The sequence below is a fragment of the Brachyistius frenatus genome, unplaced genomic scaffold (genome assembly GCF_029030835.1).
Source record: "Brachyistius frenatus isolate BFR_SWC_R1_liver_20210118 unplaced genomic scaffold, ASM2903083v1 Contig_7, whole genome shotgun sequence".
Taxonomy (NCBI): domain Eukaryota; kingdom Metazoa; phylum Chordata; class Actinopteri; family Embiotocidae; genus Brachyistius; species Brachyistius frenatus.
This window is the reverse complement of record NW_027210606.1, coordinates 2,348,655-2,369,025: the sequence shown is the minus strand read 5'-3', so window position 1 is coordinate 2,369,025 and position 20,371 is coordinate 2,348,655. Positions and strand designations below refer to the sequence as shown.

The 20,371-nt window shown below is 42.9% G+C and overlaps 3 protein-coding genes across 4 annotated transcripts; all 3 read right to left on the bottom strand.

The window, feature by feature from the left end:
- Nucleotides 1-3,835: 3,835 nt before the first annotated feature.
- On the bottom strand, nt 3,836-8,627 carry atf4a (activating transcription factor 4a). Of its 2 annotated transcripts, none has more exons than XM_069689543.1 (4): nt 8,478-8,627; nt 7,301-7,480; nt 6,729-7,053; nt 3,836-5,596 (listed from the first exon to the last, which is right to left on the bottom strand). In XM_069689543.1, the coding sequence occupies exons 2-4, from the start codon at nt 7,347-7,349 to the stop codon at nt 4,630-4,632; spliced, it is 1,341 nt and encodes a 446-aa protein (XP_069545644.1). In that variant the 5' UTR covers nt 7,350-7,480; nt 8,478-8,627; the 3' UTR covers nt 3,836-4,629. The 2 variants fall into 2 exon arrangements, with proteins under 2 accessions (XP_069545644.1, XP_069545643.1); XM_069689542.1 differs by having other exon boundaries at nt 3,836-5,609; nt 6,739-7,053.
- A 979-nt stretch (nt 8,628-9,606) lies between these two features.
- LOC138615755 (apolipoprotein L3-like) lies at nt 9,607-16,949 on the bottom strand. The gene is made up of 8 exons (XM_069689562.1): nt 16,762-16,949; nt 14,838-14,951; nt 14,589-14,690; nt 13,419-13,458; nt 13,291-13,342; nt 12,228-12,357; nt 11,810-11,998; nt 9,607-10,298 (listed from the first exon to the last, which is right to left on the bottom strand). The coding sequence occupies exons 1-8, from the start codon at nt 16,768-16,770 to the stop codon at nt 9,867-9,869; spliced, it is 1,068 nt and encodes a 355-aa protein (XP_069545663.1). The 5' UTR covers nt 16,771-16,949; the 3' UTR covers nt 9,607-9,866.
- Nucleotides 16,950-17,049: 100 nt separating this feature from the next.
- Nucleotides 17,050-19,819, bottom strand: rps19bp1 (ribosomal protein S19 binding protein 1). Its single transcript, XM_069689567.1, has 4 exons — nt 19,652-19,819; nt 19,025-19,201; nt 18,550-18,647; nt 17,050-17,740 (listed from the first exon to the last, which is right to left on the bottom strand). Exons 1-4 carry the CDS (start codon nt 19,704-19,706, stop codon nt 17,591-17,593), a joined length of 480 nt encoding a protein of 159 aa, XP_069545668.1. The 5' UTR covers nt 19,707-19,819; the 3' UTR covers nt 17,050-17,590.
- Nucleotides 19,820-20,371: the final 552 nt, after the last annotated feature.

The window sequence follows — 20,371 nt, the reverse complement described above, 5'->3', positions numbered from 1 at the left end:
CACCACATGAAGCACAGGAGTTGGAGTTAATATCATCCAGGAATAAACCCGTGAACAGCACGAGGTCAGGATCTCTGAATGTGTCAGATTGCTTGGCAATCACTTACTTACAGTAACAAACTAAAAATAGTCCTACAGCCATACTAGGTTTCATCCCTTTGGCCAGTCAAATGCCATAACGTCTAGGAATGTAATGAGAACTATTGTTGGGGATTGTCTCACCAGCCGGCACTTTAATTCTCCTCAGAGTCAGAATCAGGTTCATAGCCAAGTAAGTTTTCAGTTCAGTTCAGACCAGCTCAGGCAGAAAAACCTCATTACTGCACACATACATGCACACATTGTGGTCTGACAGTCTTCGTCTAATTGCATGTAGAAGCATAAACCCTGGTTTTACTGGGTTTGCTTCAGGCAACAAGTCTACAAAGAAACTGGAGGAGGGCTAAACTCAGTCCACCTGCAATGAATCCCGTCTTCATGAAGCTGTAGCCTGCACTGAGGAAAGACAAAATATCACAAACACCTGTCAGTATGACACAATACAGTCCAACAGCACCACAAACTACAGACTGTAGTTAGCTGTACTATTTTTCTCTAAGGAGCTGAATCAACAACTTCCTGTTTGTTTAAATTTTGAGCAAAGTTTGCAGTTCAGTTTGCGAGATACAATGTTTTAATTTGTGAATAGAGTGTCATTAGTGATTCCTTACTTTAAAAAGCAGGAAGGTTATCTCTAAATATAGAAGTTTTCTGCTTTATGTTTTCGGACTAAAGAAAACTGTAGCGTGATGGAAGTAAACAAGGCTTCAGTTCAGACCAGCTCAGGCAGGAAAACCTCATTACTGCACACATACATGCACACATTGTGATCTGACAGTCTTCGTCTAATTGCATGTAGAAGCATAAAACTAACGCACTGTCAGTGTTCTCTGAACAAAAGAAGTGAATTCCTCTGCTGGAGCTTGATCACTATGAAGCTCAGAGGAATGTGACCGGACTGGAATAATTCCACCGGCTTGAAGTCACCTCACCCATCCTCACCTCAGGTAGCTGAGAGGGAAATACTTTCTGTGTAAAAGTACACACAGACAAATTTGCAGGATAGTTTTTACAACTAAAATCAACTTGAAAACGTGTGCTGTATGTGTGAAGCATGTTCGAGGCTTCTCTTCCAGTAACTGGACTCCACCGGCGTGTGAAGCTCAGCTCTACTCTGGATTCTTAAGGTCACGTTACACGTGGGAATGAAACGTATTTTCAAAGTATGTGCTCCCATTTTCTCACACACACACACGCACACACACACACACGTAAACACACCTGGATCATTAACATGAATATTTGTCAGCTGACATGATCTAGGTCACACCCTACGTAATCCACGATTATTAGAATACAAGGTCTCATATTATGAACAAAAAAAACAAAGTCAATAGAAAATGTGGCTAATGTATCCTAAAAGCTCATAAAACATATTCACAGGTTGCACTTGAAGCATTTTGGTCCATTAGAGACTTGAGGTTTTGCACAGCTGGCCAGAGGACCTTCACGGCCGACATTTAGACTTGTCATACAGAGAGGTGTAATCAATAACAATAATGGATGCAGCCCGTTTAGCTTTGACCTCACTGCATCTGTCTCATACTGCGCACCGGCTCGAAGCAGGTTTCTGTCGTCCCTTGTTGTCCTCCCACAATGCAACGCACAAAGGACATAGAAGGGAAAAGTAAACGTGGCTCCAGAAAGATCCAGTACAACGAAAAAGTATGAACTTAGAGAGAAAGACATTTTGATTTCTCTGGATGAAGTCTAATTAGCAGATTACATACTAAAGTACGCTGTGTGGAAAAGCAGCATGGTACATTTGAACTGTATAAAATGTTTTAATAAGTTATCTAATGGCTCTTTGTAACCATGAATACTTTCACATAGTCGTCAGACCTTAGAGGTTTTTGATTGGTCTATTCTTTTACGATGACACGCTGTAAGATCGTCCTCAGCGGATGAAAACAAAGAGTGTAAGAACTACGCTGAGCTGGAACTGCAACAATTAAAAAAGAGAGCGTGTTCAGTCCATTAATCATTAACAAATACAGAAGATTTAAGCGTTAATCTTAACAGCTGATCTGTAGCCTAAACATTAAAGTCATAATAAAGCAGCCATTTTTTAAATTTTTATAAAAAAAAAAATTCTCTGTTCTTACAGCTCAGTTCCTCTTTTTATCTGAGTGGGCCTCACTACTGTGGAATCTGTCAGGGAGGTGTGTGTGTGTGTGTGTGTGTGTGTGTGTGTGTGTGTGTGTGTGTGTGTGTGTGTGTGTGTGTGCATGTACTTTTACCGCCAGGCTAAATTTACACAGCTGCTTGACAGGAGCCAGCACATTGAGCTTCCTCTAAACACACACTTGGGAGTTTTTGGTCTTAGTCATTACCGCGAGGTAAAACTGCACCTCAACATTATGACAATTAAGACTGAAACTGCATCAGTTTCAGTGTCATCAGTCAACTGCTTTCTTTAAATGTGTATCCAAATGCGGTCTTTGACACACACACACCTGTTCCCCCCCGGGAGGGAGGGGGGAGGAGGAGGGGGGGACCCACCTGTGAAGCCACCGAGAGATGTCTGAGCGTTGTCTGGTTTCAGAGTTACAAGGACCCATAAAACATCCTTCCAGCTGTTTCTCTCTTTCTTCCTCCTCGTCTCTCGTTTCCTGACCGAGAGAGAAAGGTCTATTTGTAGCTCCAGGCGGTGACATGTGAGCTCCTCTCAGCTGTTTTGCAGCCAACACTTGACCACTTTGAACCCGTTTGCCACGTTAAAGTCAGGGAAAACGGTGCGCGCACCGATTGAGGTTTCGTGAATCTTTTTTTTGTCTATTCTCTGCTTAAGATGCACATTTAGGGTGAAAAAGATGCACGACGGCCTTCAAGCATTCCCCAAATTGGGTCCCGAGCGATCACGCCCTTCTGCTGGAACCAGTGAACGGCCCTCGTTTCATTCATGTTGAACTGCTTCGACACACCAGAGCGAGGAGACAGCACCTGTGTGACTCTTACGAAAAATGCAAAAACGTAGTACAATGAAAACTCGCCAGAACAAAACTGTTCTTATTGTTGACATCATTTAAAATGTTTTGAGGTGCAACCACGGGTTCCTTCGGTTCTACCGGTGTGACGAGGGAACGAACGTACTGAACGGAGTTTGACTTTCAGTTGGAGAACAGAGAGGCACCCCGAAGTTCGGCCGCAGCCGGGGTTTTGGCAACTTCAGGTATTCAAATTTGAGATGAAAGTATTATATATATATATATATATATATATATATATATATATATATATATATATACACACATTTGAATACATTTCCGTAGCTCCCTACTAAAATGTTTTGACAGTACTGTACCATCAACATACAGGACAACCTCAGACAACACTTTCATTGGTCATATTCAAATCACACTAATTGAAGTACTGATATGTATTTTGTTCACAGATGATTATTGTATCATCATTGCATCTTTTCCAAGGAGTTCTACAACATTCTCCAAATAATTGATCTAATTTATAGAAGCCTGAATGGATCAAGCTTCTGTCAAGTATTGTAACTTTTCGGTTTCCGTCACACTTGAATTTTAGTTTTTGGCTGACAAATATGTTTAAAGGTCTCGTCCGAGGTTCTGGGAGGCAGATTGACAGGTTTCAACAAAATGTCTGTTAAAGACCTGCAGACTGATCGGAAATAGATTAAACCACAATAAAAGTTAGTTGCGGCTTTCTTCGCTGCTTTATTTGTAAAGAACTCCTCGGTTATTGGAGAAAACACATCACACGCCAGTTGAGTACTGATAAATGTTTATTAGAAAAAAAAGAAAAGCAAAGCATTTTTACAAGCCCAACACCCACGCTAAGAGACTGAGCTACTCGAGACATGGCCAGGTTTTATCCAGCGTTAATAACAAAAGCCACAATCGGCAAGCAAGAGGAGAAACTATATACACACGCACACAAACACAAGTGTGTCGACAGTGTAACATCAACAATTCATAATTAGGCTGAGGCCCCTTTCTGGACTTGAAGCGGTTGAGAGGAAGGTCAAAACGGGTGGACAGTGGGTTATCGAGGAGCGGGTAACAACTGTGTCGAAGTGACACCGAACTGACTTTACTGAAGCTGATCTGGGGTCGGCATCCAATTGCTGCTGGGAGTGTACGGTACGAGCTCGCCAACGAGTTGGGAGTCTACAACAGGACCGGGAGCCACGGCGACTCGTGTTTTGCGTGCCTAACCTACAATGACGGACATCCACCCTGCCTGTTTGTACAAGGACCGCCAGTGAGACGGTACACGAGGAGATCTAACGGGGGGGCCGAGAGACAAGCATGTACAGATGCTTCACCCGACTACCTCCCGGCCCCCCGCCCCGCCCCGCCCCGCTCTGCTAATCTCATCAACTTCCGCGAGCTTTTCACTTTTCATCCAACCATTCCCTCTTCTCGGTCTAGTTTCACATACGCCGGTCCGTAATCTCTTACATGTGCTTCTAAAAGTGGCTTTTTTTTTTTTCCTCGTGATGGCATGTGAGCAGTGGAGCAGTAACACAACCCCCATCGCTGGAGATGGCGCCACAAACTAAGCCACTGAGCTGGTCTTTCCGCGGCGGCGCTTACGGACTTCCTCCATCAGGTCCTTGAGGTACTGGATCTCTCGACTGATGGACTCCGCTTTGTCCGCCAGCTCGTTGTTCTTCTTCTCCAGCTCTTCGCACTCCGTGTTCAGCAGATCGTGCTCGACCCTCTTCTTCTGCCGGTACCGGGTGGCTGCCGTCTTGTTCTGCTCCATCTTCTTCAGCTTCTTCTCCACCACTTTGGGAGCACCGGACACCGATTTGACTCTGGGGGCCTTGGGGGAGCCGACGGCGGGCTCCGGTTTGGAGTAGGGTTTGGTCCTGGAGGAACTTGCTGTGGGGGAGGAGGGGGCGGTGGGAGTGGGAGGGGGGGAGGGAAGGTGAGCCGGGGAGCCGACGACGGACTCGATGCCAGAGTCGCTGTCGCAGTCGCTCGATGAAGAGACTTCGGCGGACTGAGCGGGGAGAGAGATGAAGGGGGGTTCCTCTTTGTTGGAGAGCACCACCACGAGGCGAGCAGAGGTGGGAAAGGAGAGCACGACAGGGGTGGTGGTCTGAATGCTTCCTGTGGAATCTGGGATGATGGTGGCAGTGAGGGGTGTGGATGCTTTCTCAGCATCCAGGACATCCACTTCACTCCCCAGCTCCAGTGTGTAGGCTGGAGAGGGGGGAGTCGGGGAGGGAGGCTCAGACTTCATGACAACCTCCTGAGCAGGAGCCACCTCGGTCTTCTTGGCCTCGGCCGCCTCGGGGAGGGGGGCCTCCTCGGGGAGCGACAGACCCAGCTCGAGGCTGTTGTGCAGGACGGGGATGGTGGCGTTAAAGGAGTCGGGATCAAGATCCATGTGGGAGTTGAGGGAGGCCAGGAGATCCTCGGGGGAGCTGGGGGACTCATCGGATGAGCAGGAGCCAATCAGAGAATCCAGGTCCAATTCACTCAGGTCGATTTTCTCCAACATCCAGTCCATGCCGGTAAAAGCATTATCTGCTGACAAGAGAGGATTTGATCATCAACACTTGAAATTTTGACTGTTGGCAGTGAACTACCAATCAGCTTGTTGCTCCTCACTGAGATAAACACTCTACTAAATCACGACTGTTTGCCGTCCTGGCTCCTAAATGGTGGAATGAGTTCCCCAACCACATCAGGACTGCAGAAACTCTGTACATCTTCCACCGCAAACTAAAAACACACCTCTTCAGACTTTACCTGGAATAGCAGAACTTTAGTAGCTTAAAACGACACTTACTGATAGAACTTTGTAGTTTGGCTTTCTTGAAGAAATTGTATTTTCTTGGTTCCTGTTGTTCTGGGTTTTGTACCCTCATGGTTGAAATGCACTTATTGTAAGTCGCTTTGGATAAAAGCGTCAGCTAAATGAAATGTAACACGAAGGCCAGAGATGGAACGTATTTCACTAAATTCAATAGATGACCTCAGGCTCAACTTCCTCCTTTCTGCTCTCTCCCGGTTTAATGATTTTGTGACACATAATAAAGCACTTGAGATTATATATCCAAATCACCAGAGTAAACTTTCAACTGATGCCAAGAACCACGATAACGTTCATACCAATAAATGATTATAGTGCAACAAAGAGATACGCGTCATCGTGAAATCACACATTTAACAAAACCAGTTTGAGCCGGTTTCAAGCACACCTGAACGTTCCCAACCAATGAATGAGCTTTATTTCCCAACGCCTACTAATCGCTCACTCGTGGCTTTCACTATGACAAACGCACCAAACCTCGCTGTTTTCACTGTGGGACTGTAATGACGTGGCGCTGACACAGAGACTAAATACGACCACATTTTACTATGTAGGTCACGCTGCCTGTGGGCGACGTCAAATGCCTTACAGACATTAAACCGCCCACATAAAAACACGTACCACGGGCGTGAACGCACTCAACAATTAACTCCGAGCACAGAAGGAAACATTTATTTTACGTTTGAAAGGGACTCGAGGGAGGAATTTTCCTTTCTTTATTCATCGGAGGTTCCTACAAACTCTATTTAAACCTTATCCAAAGCTTTCTTATTTTTGAGACCATCACAAATTATGATCTTGCTCACTATTTAATAAAAGTGTGTTTTAAGTCACTCTCACCTTTGCCATCGTCTGCTCCGATGTGGGCGTCGTCGAGCAGGTCGTTGGCACCCAGCCAGGAGAGGAACAGGGAGGCGGCTCTGGCCTTGGTTCCCAGGAGTGAGGAGGAGTGGGCGGGGGGAGGCGGAGGGGAGGCAGAAGAGAGCGGGGACAAGGGAGAGGTTTGATAAGGAGACAGGGGGGACGTATGGGAGGAGGAAGAGAGGGAGGGCGAAGCTGGCGCCTTCCCCTCTAGAGAGGAAGAGGGAGTAAGAGCTTCTTCTTCATCTTGGTCCAGAAGGGGCCCCATGGGGTCAGCCATCAGAAACGAGGGCCCTGCAGACATCAATATCCAATTAACTTAACACCCGTTATCACACCATTCAGCCAAATGAGATAAGCGATCTGCGGGTTTACTGCCACAAAAAAACCCGGATGCGTACGTGTTTTGACGTCATTTTATTGTGGATGTCAGGTTCATTTTGTATTTGCCACACACCTGGCTAGTGTGCAAACTAAGCACTCGGTGTTCAGCCATGATGGCGAGCAGTGCTTCGGGACCATTCGTCATCACAATACCAACCTAAGTACAGGCCCTCCACGTCCTCCAACGCCAGCTGGGAGAGTGTCATGGCTGCTGCTGGTCAGTGGTAGTCGCGAACGGGTGTATAACAACAAGGGCGAGTCCGGTGACGTTAACAAGTAGAGGGGTTCGGTACTGCTGTCGACGGCAGCAAAGCTGAGGGTGGTTGCCGAGAGAGACCTGGACAGAGAAGATGCATAGAAATGGTGAGAAGAGGAGGAAACGTGTTGACAGCTCTCAACTGCCGTGTCCACCGCAGAGGAGATGGAAAACCTGGAGAGACATCTTTAATTGTAACGGGTGTTGAGACATAATCAATATATTCCCGGGGAGACCAACTTCATCTGTATCAGCTATAAACTTGCTGCCATACGTGTGTACTTCCTAAACAGGGTTCATATTTCCGGACTGACAGCCTTGCAAACAATGAATGCTTCCTCGTTCTTGTAAACTTGGGTGGTTTGGTGGTTAACATCTCTCATGTGGGCGAGGTGAGGATCAATTAGGCTGATCTGGTCCTCTTAAGTGTCAAAGCTATAAAAAAAACAAATATAAAAAAAAAAAAAAGAAAAACGCCCTCCACCGGGAGATAACATTTCCTAATTTGGTCATGCTTTGGCGGGTAGCTCCGCCCTCCTCGATGAGTCATCGCGGAGATGACGTGGGGAGGGAGGGCAACCGCCATTTTCACAACAGAGCCATCTGTGCGAGGCGGGGGACGAGTGAACACGACGGTGCGCGCCATTTTGGACACGCCACGTTGTCAGCGTTTGATATATATATACACACACACACAAACACGACGAGTGTATTTAAATAAACATCAAAATGCTGGATCGCCGCCGTGTAAAAATGGCTTTAAGTTCCTTTCGTTGAGGACGGTTACCACGACTCGCTGATTCAAAGCAACAACAACAACAACAAAAAGGCACAACACGGACAGTGAAGCCGGCTGTGGGACGACTTCAGCTGCTGCAGCTGTAATTTGACACCAACACGCAAACTTCAAACCGGAGGAAATCCACATAACCTTACTTGTTTTAATAGTCTCGGTTTATTTTCAGGGCACCTCGTTTTACTCGTGAACTTTTATTCACGAGCCCGTCTGGCTGACATTGAACGTGCCAGAGGCTCGCGTCGTTAAAACGTCAAACAAACAAAAATAAAAAATACTTACGCCATTTTGCCAGAAAAAGCCTGAGCACTTCGCCGTTGCGCTGCCGGGTTGTTGCCGATGCAGGGATAGCCGCCGCACGCCGTTACTCTGCCATTTTTGATCGCGATAGAGCGTCTTGCTGCTGACAGTTAGTTACGTTTACTACGATGTGACCGAAGAACGGGCGGAGACGGCGACTTGGACGATATATAGAGCCGAAGTACTGCTCGGTGTATTCCTCCGCGGCGGCGCTCCACGGGAAGCGTTTCTTCTTTTATAAACGAGCAGCGCCGGCGGGAGGAGTTTCCGTTTCAGAGCGCAAATTCATAAACAAGTGACGACGGTAGCTCCTTCCAGCTGGGCAGCGTCGTGATCCTAACAAACGCATCCTTGTGCGCGCGATCCCTCCGCTCGCGTCTTGCTTGTGATTGGTTTGGATGCGTAACATCTACGCAGCTGACAAAATAGATCCATACACCGCTTTAAACACGAGCGACTCCCGACGTCAAATGTAGGTCAAATGCAGAATGTAAACACAGAGGCAGGAAACTCTATTCCGGGCTTTGTACACTAACTTTACACACTTTACACGCCTGGGAAATATATTTTGTAATAGGCTACAAACTCAAAGATATTTTATCATATGTTACAAAATAATTCAAAACTTGATCTTGTATTGGTGTGATATTGATTGATTGGTGATTTTTGCTCCAGTGTCTACTGTTTTTAGTCTCTAATTTAGCGGGACCGAAACTGTTGTTCGCTGTTGTTTTCGTTTGATTAGTGATAACTAATCTTGCACCTAACACCACTTTGTATATTAATCATTTAACTGTAGCCTATTTGGGTTTATAACGGTCATATTTCCAATTCTTGCCCTTTACGTGAGCTGACCGTGCACTCTATATTTTGGTCCTGTGTTAGTCCTTTTACTGCACTGACTGCTGTGTCTCCTGTGAATGCATTGCAGGCGGTGGTTAAAGTTGATCAACCCGCCTGTCGGTCACACGGGTAAGAACTGGACTGCCCTCTGGTGGTTTGGCTTCAGCTCTCAAGTAGTTATTTTTCCATTCTGTCACTTAATTGTATACAGATCTGATGAAAAACAGGACACTAGGAGCTAATGTGTGAATTAATGACAATTGACTACTGTAGATACGTTAGTTTAATTTGGAAAATAGTTTAGGGCGATCACAAAGCAAAGTAACTTGGAAGACCAAAAATCGAAATAAGCAGAGGGAAACACAAATCTCAATTATATGCAGTATTCATAATTATTATATCCAGTCAAAGTAAAGGGGAAAAATATGATTAGTTTTACTTTCACACTGGTTCACATAGAAATACCACATGTCGAACCATAACATTTAGGAAGCCTAATCAGGCAAGAAATTATTTAAGGGGTAAAAATTACACCTCTGAGCAATGCTTACTGAACAAGTCACTCATTTTCACAAGCTCATTAACTCCTTTCTCGAGGTCCTCTGCTAGTTTGCGGATTTTCTTAGCAAACTTTGACTCAAGGCCCTTCTTTATTTTCTGCCCATCTTTTTTCTGGACAAAGTAGAAATCCAGGCCGAGGGCAAAGCCGTTTATCAGCCCCGATGCCTTATTGTTTTCCTCTAAGGCGATGGCGCTTGCCTCTCCTGAAGCAGCCAGCTTCACCATCTTGGCTGCCTTCACTGAACCCACCCTGGTTTTACTCAGAACAGACAGACCATGCTGCTTCAGCTGCTCCATGCCCTCGTTGATGGACTTCAAGATGGCCTCAATAGTCATATTGAGCTGCTCAAAGTCCTGCAAGGTCTTGTTGATTTTCTTCTTGTCCTGATTGACGGTCACCTGGAAGAGCAGATTTCATAATGTGTTAAACAGCAGCTTTAAGCAGATGATGGCACATTGAAAACAACAAAAGTTTAAGATTTTTCATATACTGTAAATTTATAGCTTATTTTTGTTATAATGGCATACCACTTATGTTTGTAGAGAAATGAAACAATATTAGTGGAAATGGCACACAGACAACACTTTAAATGGAGGATGATTTGTTGTGTCTTTCTGGGAAATTCTTGACATATATTTTAAACATCGGCTGCTATATATGATACGGGACGATCAAAAGGTTCTGAGACTGCTCCTGTTGTGAGCAAACAGAGCACAGCATCATGATGTGCATGAACGGGAAAGAGATAAGCTGTAACCTTGGTAAGTATTCCAATTACATTGCTTAATCAACATCTGTTCCTGAGTTGCACTTCATTTTTTGTGATTGCTGGTACGTGTTTTTTGGGAAACAGAAAAGAGTCACAGGAAACCAAATTCAGAGAGTAGGAGTGGTGATGAGGGACGATTGTGTTGTTGATGCATTGTCATGTTGGAGAAAGCGACTGCCGCCGCGTCAACGTTCGGGTCGTTTGAACAGAAGGTTTTCCTCAGAGAGTCACAGGAGAACTCAGTGTTGACAGTCCGACACCGAGGGACAACTTCACAGTGCAAAACCCTCGAATGTCAAACAAACCCACCTTCTTTTGCTCTTGCTTCTTCCTGTTAAGAGGGAGCTTTTCCTTCCCTCAGTTGGAGGTTTTTCTCTCTTAAAGAGGAGTTTTTTTTCCCTCCTAGCTTATGTGGGAATTGTTGAATTGTTGAGTTTCTCTGTGTAACATTGTAAAGTCTTGCTGTAAGGACTTTAATGTGTTAAGTGCCATGAAATATCCTGTGTTGTGATTTGGCGCAATATAAATAAAATTGAATTGAATTGATTCTCTGAAGCATTTCAAGGGTCTCTGTGGCCGATTGCCCGACTTGGACAAAATTGAATGTGCACTCTCTGCTCATGTCCATAGTGAAATCGCCAATGTACACGTACCAGTGGTTACAAAAACATGTGTAACACAGGTGCTGATGTTGATCAAGAGACGCAGCTTGGACTTCTGGAGGTTGAAGCCTCCCCCTACTCCGTGCACGTCACTGGGCTCCGTTTGCACGTAACAGGAACAATCTTGGAGCCCTTTGGTTGGTTGGACGCTACAGTAAGCAGAATTTGATTTTGTTTTGTTCTTGTGTCCAGTGTTCAATGCCGTTTAAAAAAAAAAAAAAAAAAAATTATTGCTGCAGCATGCCTATAAATAAATTCTGCTGAAAATCTGTTGACCATCACCGTGACACTTTGTTTCTATAATACGAACATGTACCATAAATATAATACCCAAAAGTGCAAAAGAAAGAAAGGAAATTACAAAAAGTATACAATACATTTTGAACAGAAAGAAGAATAAAGAGGAACTGAAAAATGCATAGAAATCTATTTGATCATAAAACAAAGACATTCTTTAAATCAGTTGATATTTGGTCACCTTGTGTGTGATGGCTGCCGATACACCGGTGACGCCGCCGGCTGCAGCCACTCCGACCCCGACTGCGGTTAGAGCCAGCGAGGCTCCCAGTGTGAACGGGGCCAGAATGATCCCGGCAACTGCTGCCACACCTCCTGCTGCAGTTGTAGCTCCTCCTGTGATGCCAGCAATCTTTGTCCCCTTTGAAACCTGAAAGGGAAAAAGAATCCAGTGAATATGAATTTCTTAAACTAACTGCAAAATACATGTGAAATACACTACTCAAAGTACTGAAAGTACAAAGCTGAACATCCAAGTAAATTAACACGGGAGAACCAACACCTTTACATATGTTGCATTTTCATTTACAGCTGAATGATTAAATTGAGTGAGAAATAAAAGCATGACTTTCATTATCACATGTGCGTGATGTCTTTACCTTGTCTAAATTGCCAGCAATGCCTCGCAGCTCGTCTATGTGTCCTCTCAGGGCGCCGTCATAAACAAACACTTGCTGGATGTAAAACTGGATGACTTCATAAAGCTGCTCAGCTTTAACCTTAATGATCCTGGAAAGTATTATAGGAACATGTTATCGTATTATTATAATTCTTCTTCAATTAGAGGAACCTATCTGGTCGATTCTAAAAGAAGGCTGAATTTAATCCATGAAATGTGCCATGTTGCATATACATTATTTTTTAAATCACCTAATTGTATGTTCAGGTGTTCATTTTTCTCATAAGTTTGTCTTTGATTAGATATCTGATGCTATAAAAATAAATGTATGTTATCATGATTGACAGCTGTGATTGACAGTTCTCTGAATAAAGTGGCTGCAGGGGCACCTGGGAACCTCTGATCAGGAACTGTACATAAGAACATTGAAGGACTGTTTCTTTCCCTGAATGTGTGATGTAGCTATTGACATCTGTTTTAAACCACATCGAAGATTTGTTCTGCCGTAAACTGCTGAGATTGTAAAAGATCAGGCACTGCTGCAATTCGTTGCTCGGATAGTTTTAGTTTTGAGGGCTAACTTACTTCGCATGTTAACACAGCTTCGAGCACAACAATGTTTAGATCTACAAAATCATAAGGCCTTTGGGGGGGGGGGGCAGGGGGCGGGGCTTTAAACCACAGCTCCACCCCCTTGATCACCACTGTGCACTGATTGTAAACGACAGTAACAGCATCGGCAACACCTGTTGGCAATAGTTTGGTTTGGTGGCTGCTGACACCCCGTCCATCTGTATTTATAGTCTCAGCGTCACAGCCAAACCTGAGTGATAAAATGGGCATGTCATAAGTTATGAGACGGCCACAGCTGTTCTTTGTATTTAGCGCTATATAGCAACTGTTAGCATGCTACCACACCAAACCAGGATGGTGGATGTGGTGCACCTGGTGAACATCAGCATGTTATCATGAATGTTTGGTGGAGCGTGTTAACAAAGCACAGCTGTGGCCAGCACACAGAGAAGATGTAATAATGTACTCACTCTTCGTCTGACGCTCCTCTGAGTGTGAGTTCTCTGCACAGATCCCTCCAGGCTGTAGGTCAATAAAACTAGAGCTCAACAACAAGAACACATCACAGAACAACTCCTCCTCAAGCAGACTTACTCACGTGTCATCTTCTTGAACCAATCTGCCAGAGAGTTGGTATCCTGGTTAAAGAAAAGTTGTTTATAACAAAACTCAAATACTAGAGCCAAGTTGTATCCCTTGATAACAATTTAAGGTAATAATTGTTGTAAATAAGATTTTATTTTGTGGCATTTTTGCCTTTATTCTGATAGTGAAGACAGACTTGGGTCTTATTTCTGTCATCAAGCTGCTTTTTTGATGCCTTGGCAGCAGTGGAGGAAGTTGTTCTTTTCAGTTGTCCTCAACTGATCGTTTGACCGTCAGTTTTTATGAAGTGGATGTTAAACATGTTGTTAAGTCAGTGTGAGCAGTGTTTGCACTTAAATCTCTTATCTCACCTGCAGCTGGGTAATATATCAATATCATATTGACACTGTGTCCTGAGACCAGATATTGCTGTAGATTTTGGACATTGTGATATGGCAGAGGTGTTTTCATTTCCTGGATTTAGAGGAGGCATCATAGTAATATTCTGACCTTGTTGTAGCTATTTTATTATTTGACTTCACCCAATTAGTCAAATTACTGGTGATTACCTTTCAACAATTTCATTGTGTAATTATTTTGTTAAAGCATCAAGAGTCTGATATGAAAGTATTTGGTCAAAAAATATTGTGCAATTTGATTTTGTCCATACTCACATGTGGGTGATTTAATCAGAGATGCATGACGGATTTTTTTCATTCTTTGAATGTCTTGTCTGACATGAAATATCCTCTGACTTGACAAATTCAGCATATACTGTTCCCAGAAATCTCAGAAGGCTTTGTGGCATAACACATTTCAGGACATGATGGAGAATTTTCTGTCTGTTCCCTGTTTCACTTTCACAGTTTTACTCATAACTTTTATTTACCTTTCTCTAAATCTAAATGCAGACTTTGCTTTTGATGGACTGGTACTCCAATGTATGTCTAAGGATTTAAACAGATTTTCCTTTGTGCGTGCATTCAGTTGTCCCCAAAATGAATAATATAAAAATAACCTAAAAGATTAATATGGTTTCTGTTGTTAGTGTATTCATATTTGACTTTATTTGTTCATGAGGTTGCACGCTACTGTTGTCACTGGAATTCCGTGGTCTTTCTGTGGTCAAACTATTGAAGAGTAATTTTCCCTAAATTTCCAAACCCATACAGAACAATGGTACCTTTGTTCCATTCACATAGTCATTGGCAGTTTCACTTCCTCTTGAACTCATTTTCCACGTCTTTGGTGCCACTGGTGGAGGAGTAGTGGGACCCAATTCTCTCTGAGTTTAAAGGAAAAACCAAATAACATCCCATATCCCCAGATCATTAAAATGAATTAGCATTCAACCATATGTTGAACTGTGATTTAAGACTCACACTCTCGTACATGACAGTTTAAATTTGCAGGTAGATTACTGAGCACAAACCTGTGGCGATCTTATGTGAGACTGAGGAGTGGAGCTTTGACTTAACGGCTTGTCATCCTCAGTTTTCACTGGAGGGTACAACTGTGTCCTTGGCAGGGGAATAGGACGCTTTGGCTGCCGGAAAGATGGAGAAAACTCAACCACTTACATGCAGCTAAACATTAAAGGTGCTTGGAGAATCTGACGACACATTCTGTAACATATTACAACAAGTTTACTCCACTACAGATGTATCCACTTACAGGACTTTAATAGGAAAGTAAGGGTGCTCATTTGTCTGACATTAATCCACTTCAATACAAAAAACAGTGTTTTCAGAACTTCAAACCTACCAGAGTGCACAATTATGTCATCAAGAGGAGAGTAAGCCATATTTTCTGTGGAGATTGTTGTTTTATGTTTGATGTGAATTATTGTTGCTTTTATATTGATTTGAGGATGGGTTGTTTTTGATGGGGCGGGTGTAGAGATGACTGGCGGTGTCAATAGTGGTTGGAAGAACTCTGGAGAGGATGAATGGCTGAACCTGAAGAAACAACCAGACCCTGACTCGCCTACCGGTGGCAGGCTTTTACTTGGTGTTGAACTCTTTTTAATTTTGTAGTAGGTCCTTTTTAGCTGGACATTTAACTTTTTTTTTTTTTTTTTTTTTTTTATTTCACTGGACTTTTAACCTCTTAATTGCGGTTATTTGATGTATTTTAGATTGTAAATAAAACATTTTTACCATTTTTTTTTTTTATTATAAATGATTCCTTGGTGATCCCTGCAGCTCTCCCCCCGATTTTAAAAGAGCCTGTGAGTTTATGGAGACCTAGACTCCCTAAACTAGGTGACATTGTCAGGCAACTTTTATCCTCTATTTATCTCATTGTCAAGTTATAGTCTATTTTAAATCCCCTCCCTACAGGGCATGGTCTTAATTCAAATCAAAAGCAACTGCTTTGTAGATTTGTATCAGTTCATTTTTTTGTGTTGGGAGCAGATTGTAAATATGATGAAGACAAAAGGTTAATCTGAATTCCTAACAGGGAACACCCATCTCTGCTATTCATCAAGTGGGATGATGCCTGCTGAGGTTGAATTCAAGACCAGTGAACTGTGAACTGTGAATGGACTCCATCAAGCATGCTAAAGACTGTTGATTACATAACTGCGGCTGGTTTCACTTTTGCTCTGAACAAAAATCCTTGGTTACAAATATGTATTTACTCGATGCAAACGTAACATCATCTAGAAACCTTGTACATCAACATAAATCAATTTAATAATTTGTGAAAGCAACAAGGCATTCGATGTTATATTCAATTCAACTTTATTTATATAGCGCCAAATCACAACATTAAAGTCCTTACAGCAAGACTTTACAAATATAAATTGATATTGATCATTTGAGATATAATGAGTGTTTCTAGTCAGATGTTACAAATGTACATAACTGACTAATTTACTAATTACAACCTGAGAAGCAGCTGGTTGCAATTGAGATTTCAATCAACTTTTTGAATACATTCATTTATTTTGAATGACTGGTTTAATATAATCTTCCAAGTTATCAAATGCTTGATCGTGCAGGTTTTTATAAATAAGACTTTTCACTGCAGACTCATCTCAATAAAAGTTCAGAGGATGCCTATGCAATCATTAACTTGATTTGACTTAAAGAATGCCTGTTGTATTAAAAAAACATGTTAAAGACATTTAATTCCTAATATTTGGGGAATTAGTAAACTTGTATTTCACTTAAATCACAGCAAAATATCTTCTCTAATTTCTCTAACTACATCTATCTAGCCATGCATGAACATGCTAGTTTTCCTAGATTGGAAGCTTCCAGTTTGTGAAAATGATGTTCTCACCTCAGTACAACAGAGGTGAGTTATCATTGTGGTTCACAAAGCATCAGCAAACTCATATTTCTTACCTGTGTCATCGTGAACCTTTCTCTGCTGTCTCCGAGTGCCTCTACAATCACACTCTGCTGTTCTCACACTATCTGGTTGATTTATGAAGGCCAATCACAAAATCTGAGGAAGTCTCACAGTTGATTGACACCTTGTGGCTCAACTGCATTCCCTGCAGTGTCAAACCAGTTTTTCCTGAGTTTAATCAGTTGCGATCACACTTAAACTCAAACAAAGTGACTCTAAGAACCTGTGTAAATGTAAATATATTGTCATTACAACCTTAACAGAGGTCGGAAGAACAAGTCTGAGTGTTTCTGCTCAACAGTAGAAGCGTTTTTATTCAACTAAATTCTCCAGTGCAAACTGAAGTAAGCCGCCTGGAATAATGACTGGAGGAAACCACCATCAGAATCAGAGAAGTTGGACAAATTCAATGAATTTTTAATGATTCTGCAGCTTTTCTGACAAATCTGATGAAGGTTCCATGAAAATCAACATGTGAAAAAAAAACAACAAGTGAAATATAACTAAAATATTCGGTAGGCATCGTTTGAATAAACCAGGCTTTTACTTGTGAAGTGCCAACTGGCTGCAGATATCCGAGTCACCTTCAGTAAGTTTTCAAACAGTAACTGATGAAATGCTGAGTTTCATTCAGCAATATGTTCAGAATGGAACTCTTGGTCGGACAAATACTGCAAACGACTGTAGACAGAGATTGTGTCTGCAGCAGGTAAAAAGTGGAACCAATTTCCAGAACATAATCAGATTCAGAAATCCACTGTGATCCATAAAATAACAGCTCCTGTTTCAGTTTCTGTGGCTGCAGTGTCTTTGAGCACAGGTTTATTTCTTCTCCTCGACAGTCCTCCCAAAGTATTGCTTCTGGAACTGCTGGAACTCTTCCTCTGTGAACAGAGACTGCGACTCCTTGGACTTCTTGACAGGTCCGTCCGGGCGATTCCTGGACTGTCTCCCTGAATTCTGGTTCTGGATCTGAGTCAGACAGGAATCCAATCAACACTTAGGAGCAAAATCTCACTTGTAGATAACAAAAGATAAAAATTGAAGGACGACATTAGTTTTGAAACGGTTAGTTGTCCGCAAGACAAAAGATACTGAGGAACCAGGAGGACCACCAGCTCTTTACTGCACAGACGTGTTTTTTTTTCTGTAAAGTAAAACTGAAGTTAATCCGAATCATAGACCAATAATCATGTTTCTGTAGTTTAAGACTTCTTTTGATCAATGAAAAAACATTTCAAGAGGCAGAAAATACTGGAATTAAAAATGTCATCAGGTCGGTTGAGATGCTTTCTTCATTGTTTCATGTAACAGTTTGATATCAGTACAATAATACTTTAAAACCTGTGAGCTCTGAGTAATTATTGTAGTAAGTCGGACGCCACAATAGGAGTCCGACACTGTGAACTGTGAAAGGGGGCGGGGCTCTTCCACAGTTGATGGTCTGGTGTGTCAGGAATTACAGACGAGGTAAACTAAACAAAAACTGGTGACGTCAGCGTCGGGTAGACAGCCTGTGTGCTATTCAGTAAATCGCTGCTTTTCAGCGAGCAGTTTAAGAGTCTCTTCTCTCTTTACAGTTCAGCTGCGCTCTGATTCTGTAAAATGTACAAAAAAAAAAAAAAGCGTGTTGCACCAACCACGCCCTCTCCCCAGCACTTCACCGTAGACATCGTCATGTGCCAGTTTGGTAGACATGTAGACAGTATTGTCATTGCATGTTGAGTAAAAACAAAGGTCACCAGCATTGACAGTATGCGAGTGATAGAGGTCTTCCTCACCTTCAGCGTATCTGAATCTGTTGCTTTGCAGTCAGTCTCCATGAAGTATTTGAGGTTCGCACTCATGTTGCTCTTCCCCCGCTTCTTCCTGAACTCCTCTACAGTTCACACCAAAGGAGAAGAGGAAGTTCAGAGTGAGAAAGTATGACCGATGTTGTAATGCGAAACAAACGTGATCCACATCCATTATTAATACTGAATGATAAAGGAAATGAAATTACAGCAGCGTTTACATGAGAGCTGCTGGCTGAAACAGAGCAATTATCCAGACTGTTGCAGTCTGAATTGGTTTCCACTGGAAGACTTTTAACTTTCCACCTCACCAAAGAACATCGCAGCTAACCGGTGGCTCCATCACAAACACACGGTTTCCTCTTCAAGGTGAAGGATCCCGTTCATTTTGGACATGTGGTCGACATAAACAAACAGAACAAGAGACTCCAGTGACAGAATGAAACAACACAAGCGGACTGACCCACTGCGGATTTGGTCCTCTTGTCTTTAACAGTGGCTTTGCTCTTCCCGGGCCCGAGGCGGCCCTGCAGCCTCCTGACCTGCTTGGTGACTCCCTGCCGCTTCGTGCTCACCAGCTCCATCACGGTGGCCGAGCTGGGCGTCTGCTGCTTCGGCTTCTTCTTCAGCTCACGGACATCTGGCAGGAGGACAGACAGACAGGAGGACAGACAGACAGACAGACAGGAGGACAGACAGACAGAAAGGCAGAAAAACTCATTTAAGCGGCAAACGAGGCAAAACGCCCCTCCTTGTGCGGGCTACCTGACTGGCCGGTACGCTGAATGTTTCTGATCATGATGTCGGATCAAATAATATGCAATGCAACAACATTTAGTCGGACATGAAACCACGTGGTTTTTTTTTTTCTGGTTTTAACTTCACAACCGATAAATTCAAACACGCCTCAATTGAAGATTGTTGTCCTCATTTTTTTGACTAAGACACTGAATCATAACCAGATCTCAGACAGCAGCATTGAATCCGTCGTTATTCCGCTGCAACAACACTCAACATTACAAACGCTGCTTGGACTTGTGCGACACTAATGTTAATGTTAGCTCACTACAAGCTACGAGGCTAAACTGACCTTTTATGTCGTTGCTCAACAGCTCCAGTCCTCTCCTGATCAACGACGCCGACATCTCGGTTTAATAACACGAGGTGTTCTATTTTCTGCACGATAAATCGACAGGAGTGTACCCTGACCATCGACGAGCAACATGTGAGGCTGTCAACATCCGGTAAGCGCCTCGGGTGCGTCGATTAAAAGCAATCGGTCGGACAACAGTCGAAGATGCACAACGTTCCTACCTGGCTGCGAAGCACACTTCTGTGTTTCTTAACTTCTACTAACTGCAGCTCCTACTCCATTGCCTTCTGCTACGACTGATACTGCTACCAGCCTATACTGTACTATACAACTACTAGTATAACTACTCGGCTACTACTACTATTAGGTTAATAATTGTAGTAATAACCATATGTAACCTCATCAACATAAATCTGTAAACATTGGCTGCATTATTGCTATTATTATTATTATTATTATCATCATTATTATTATTCAAATCTAATAAACGTATGCAATTTTATAAAGGTAACTTAAGCAAAACAAAGAGGCATAATAGTCCCTCAACAAAGATCATAGAATAGGCAACAATAGGGCAAATTAAAGCATGAATAACAACTTCCACACATCATCCTCGGGGGTTTGCAGCATAAAGAGGAGTACAGTACCCTGGTTTAACTAACTGTGTCATTTAAAGGCAAAACAAAAGTAGCTATTTCATGTGCTGTAAAATACATA

Coding starts and splice junctions, on each gene's coding strand:
- LOC138615755 (XM_069689562.1), bottom strand. Junction 13,459..14,588: donor ACTATGTGAATGGAACAAAG/GTACCATTGTTC, acceptor TTCTTTAACCAG/GATACCAACTCTCTGGCAGA. Junction 11,999..12,227: donor TTGCTGGCAATTTAGACAAG/GTAAAGACATCA, acceptor TTTCCCTTTCAG/GTTTCAAAGGGGACAAAGAT.
- rps19bp1 (XM_069689567.1), bottom strand. CDS start 19,706: ATGTCGGCGTCGTTGATCAGGAGAGGACTGGAGCTGTTGAGCAACGAC. Junction 19,202..19,651: donor GTTGAGCAACGACATAAAAG/GTCAGTTTAGCC, acceptor TCCTCCTGCCAG/ATGTCCGTGAGCTGAAGAAG. Junction 18,648..19,024: donor GAGGACCAAATCCGCAGTGG/GTCAGTCCGCTT, acceptor TGTGAACTGTAG/AGGAGTTCAGGAAGAAGCGG.
- atf4a (XM_069689542.1), bottom strand. CDS start 7,349: ATGACACTCTCCCAGCTGGCGTTGGAGGACGTGGAGGGCCTGTACTTA. Junction 7,054..7,300: donor CGTGGAGGGCCTGTACTTAG/GTTGGTATTGTG, acceptor TGATGTCTGCAG/GGCCCTCGTTTCTGATGGCT. Junction 5,610..6,738: donor CGGAGCAGACGATGGCAAAG/GTGAGAGTGACT, acceptor TCTTGTCAGCAG/ATAATGCTTTTACCGGCATG.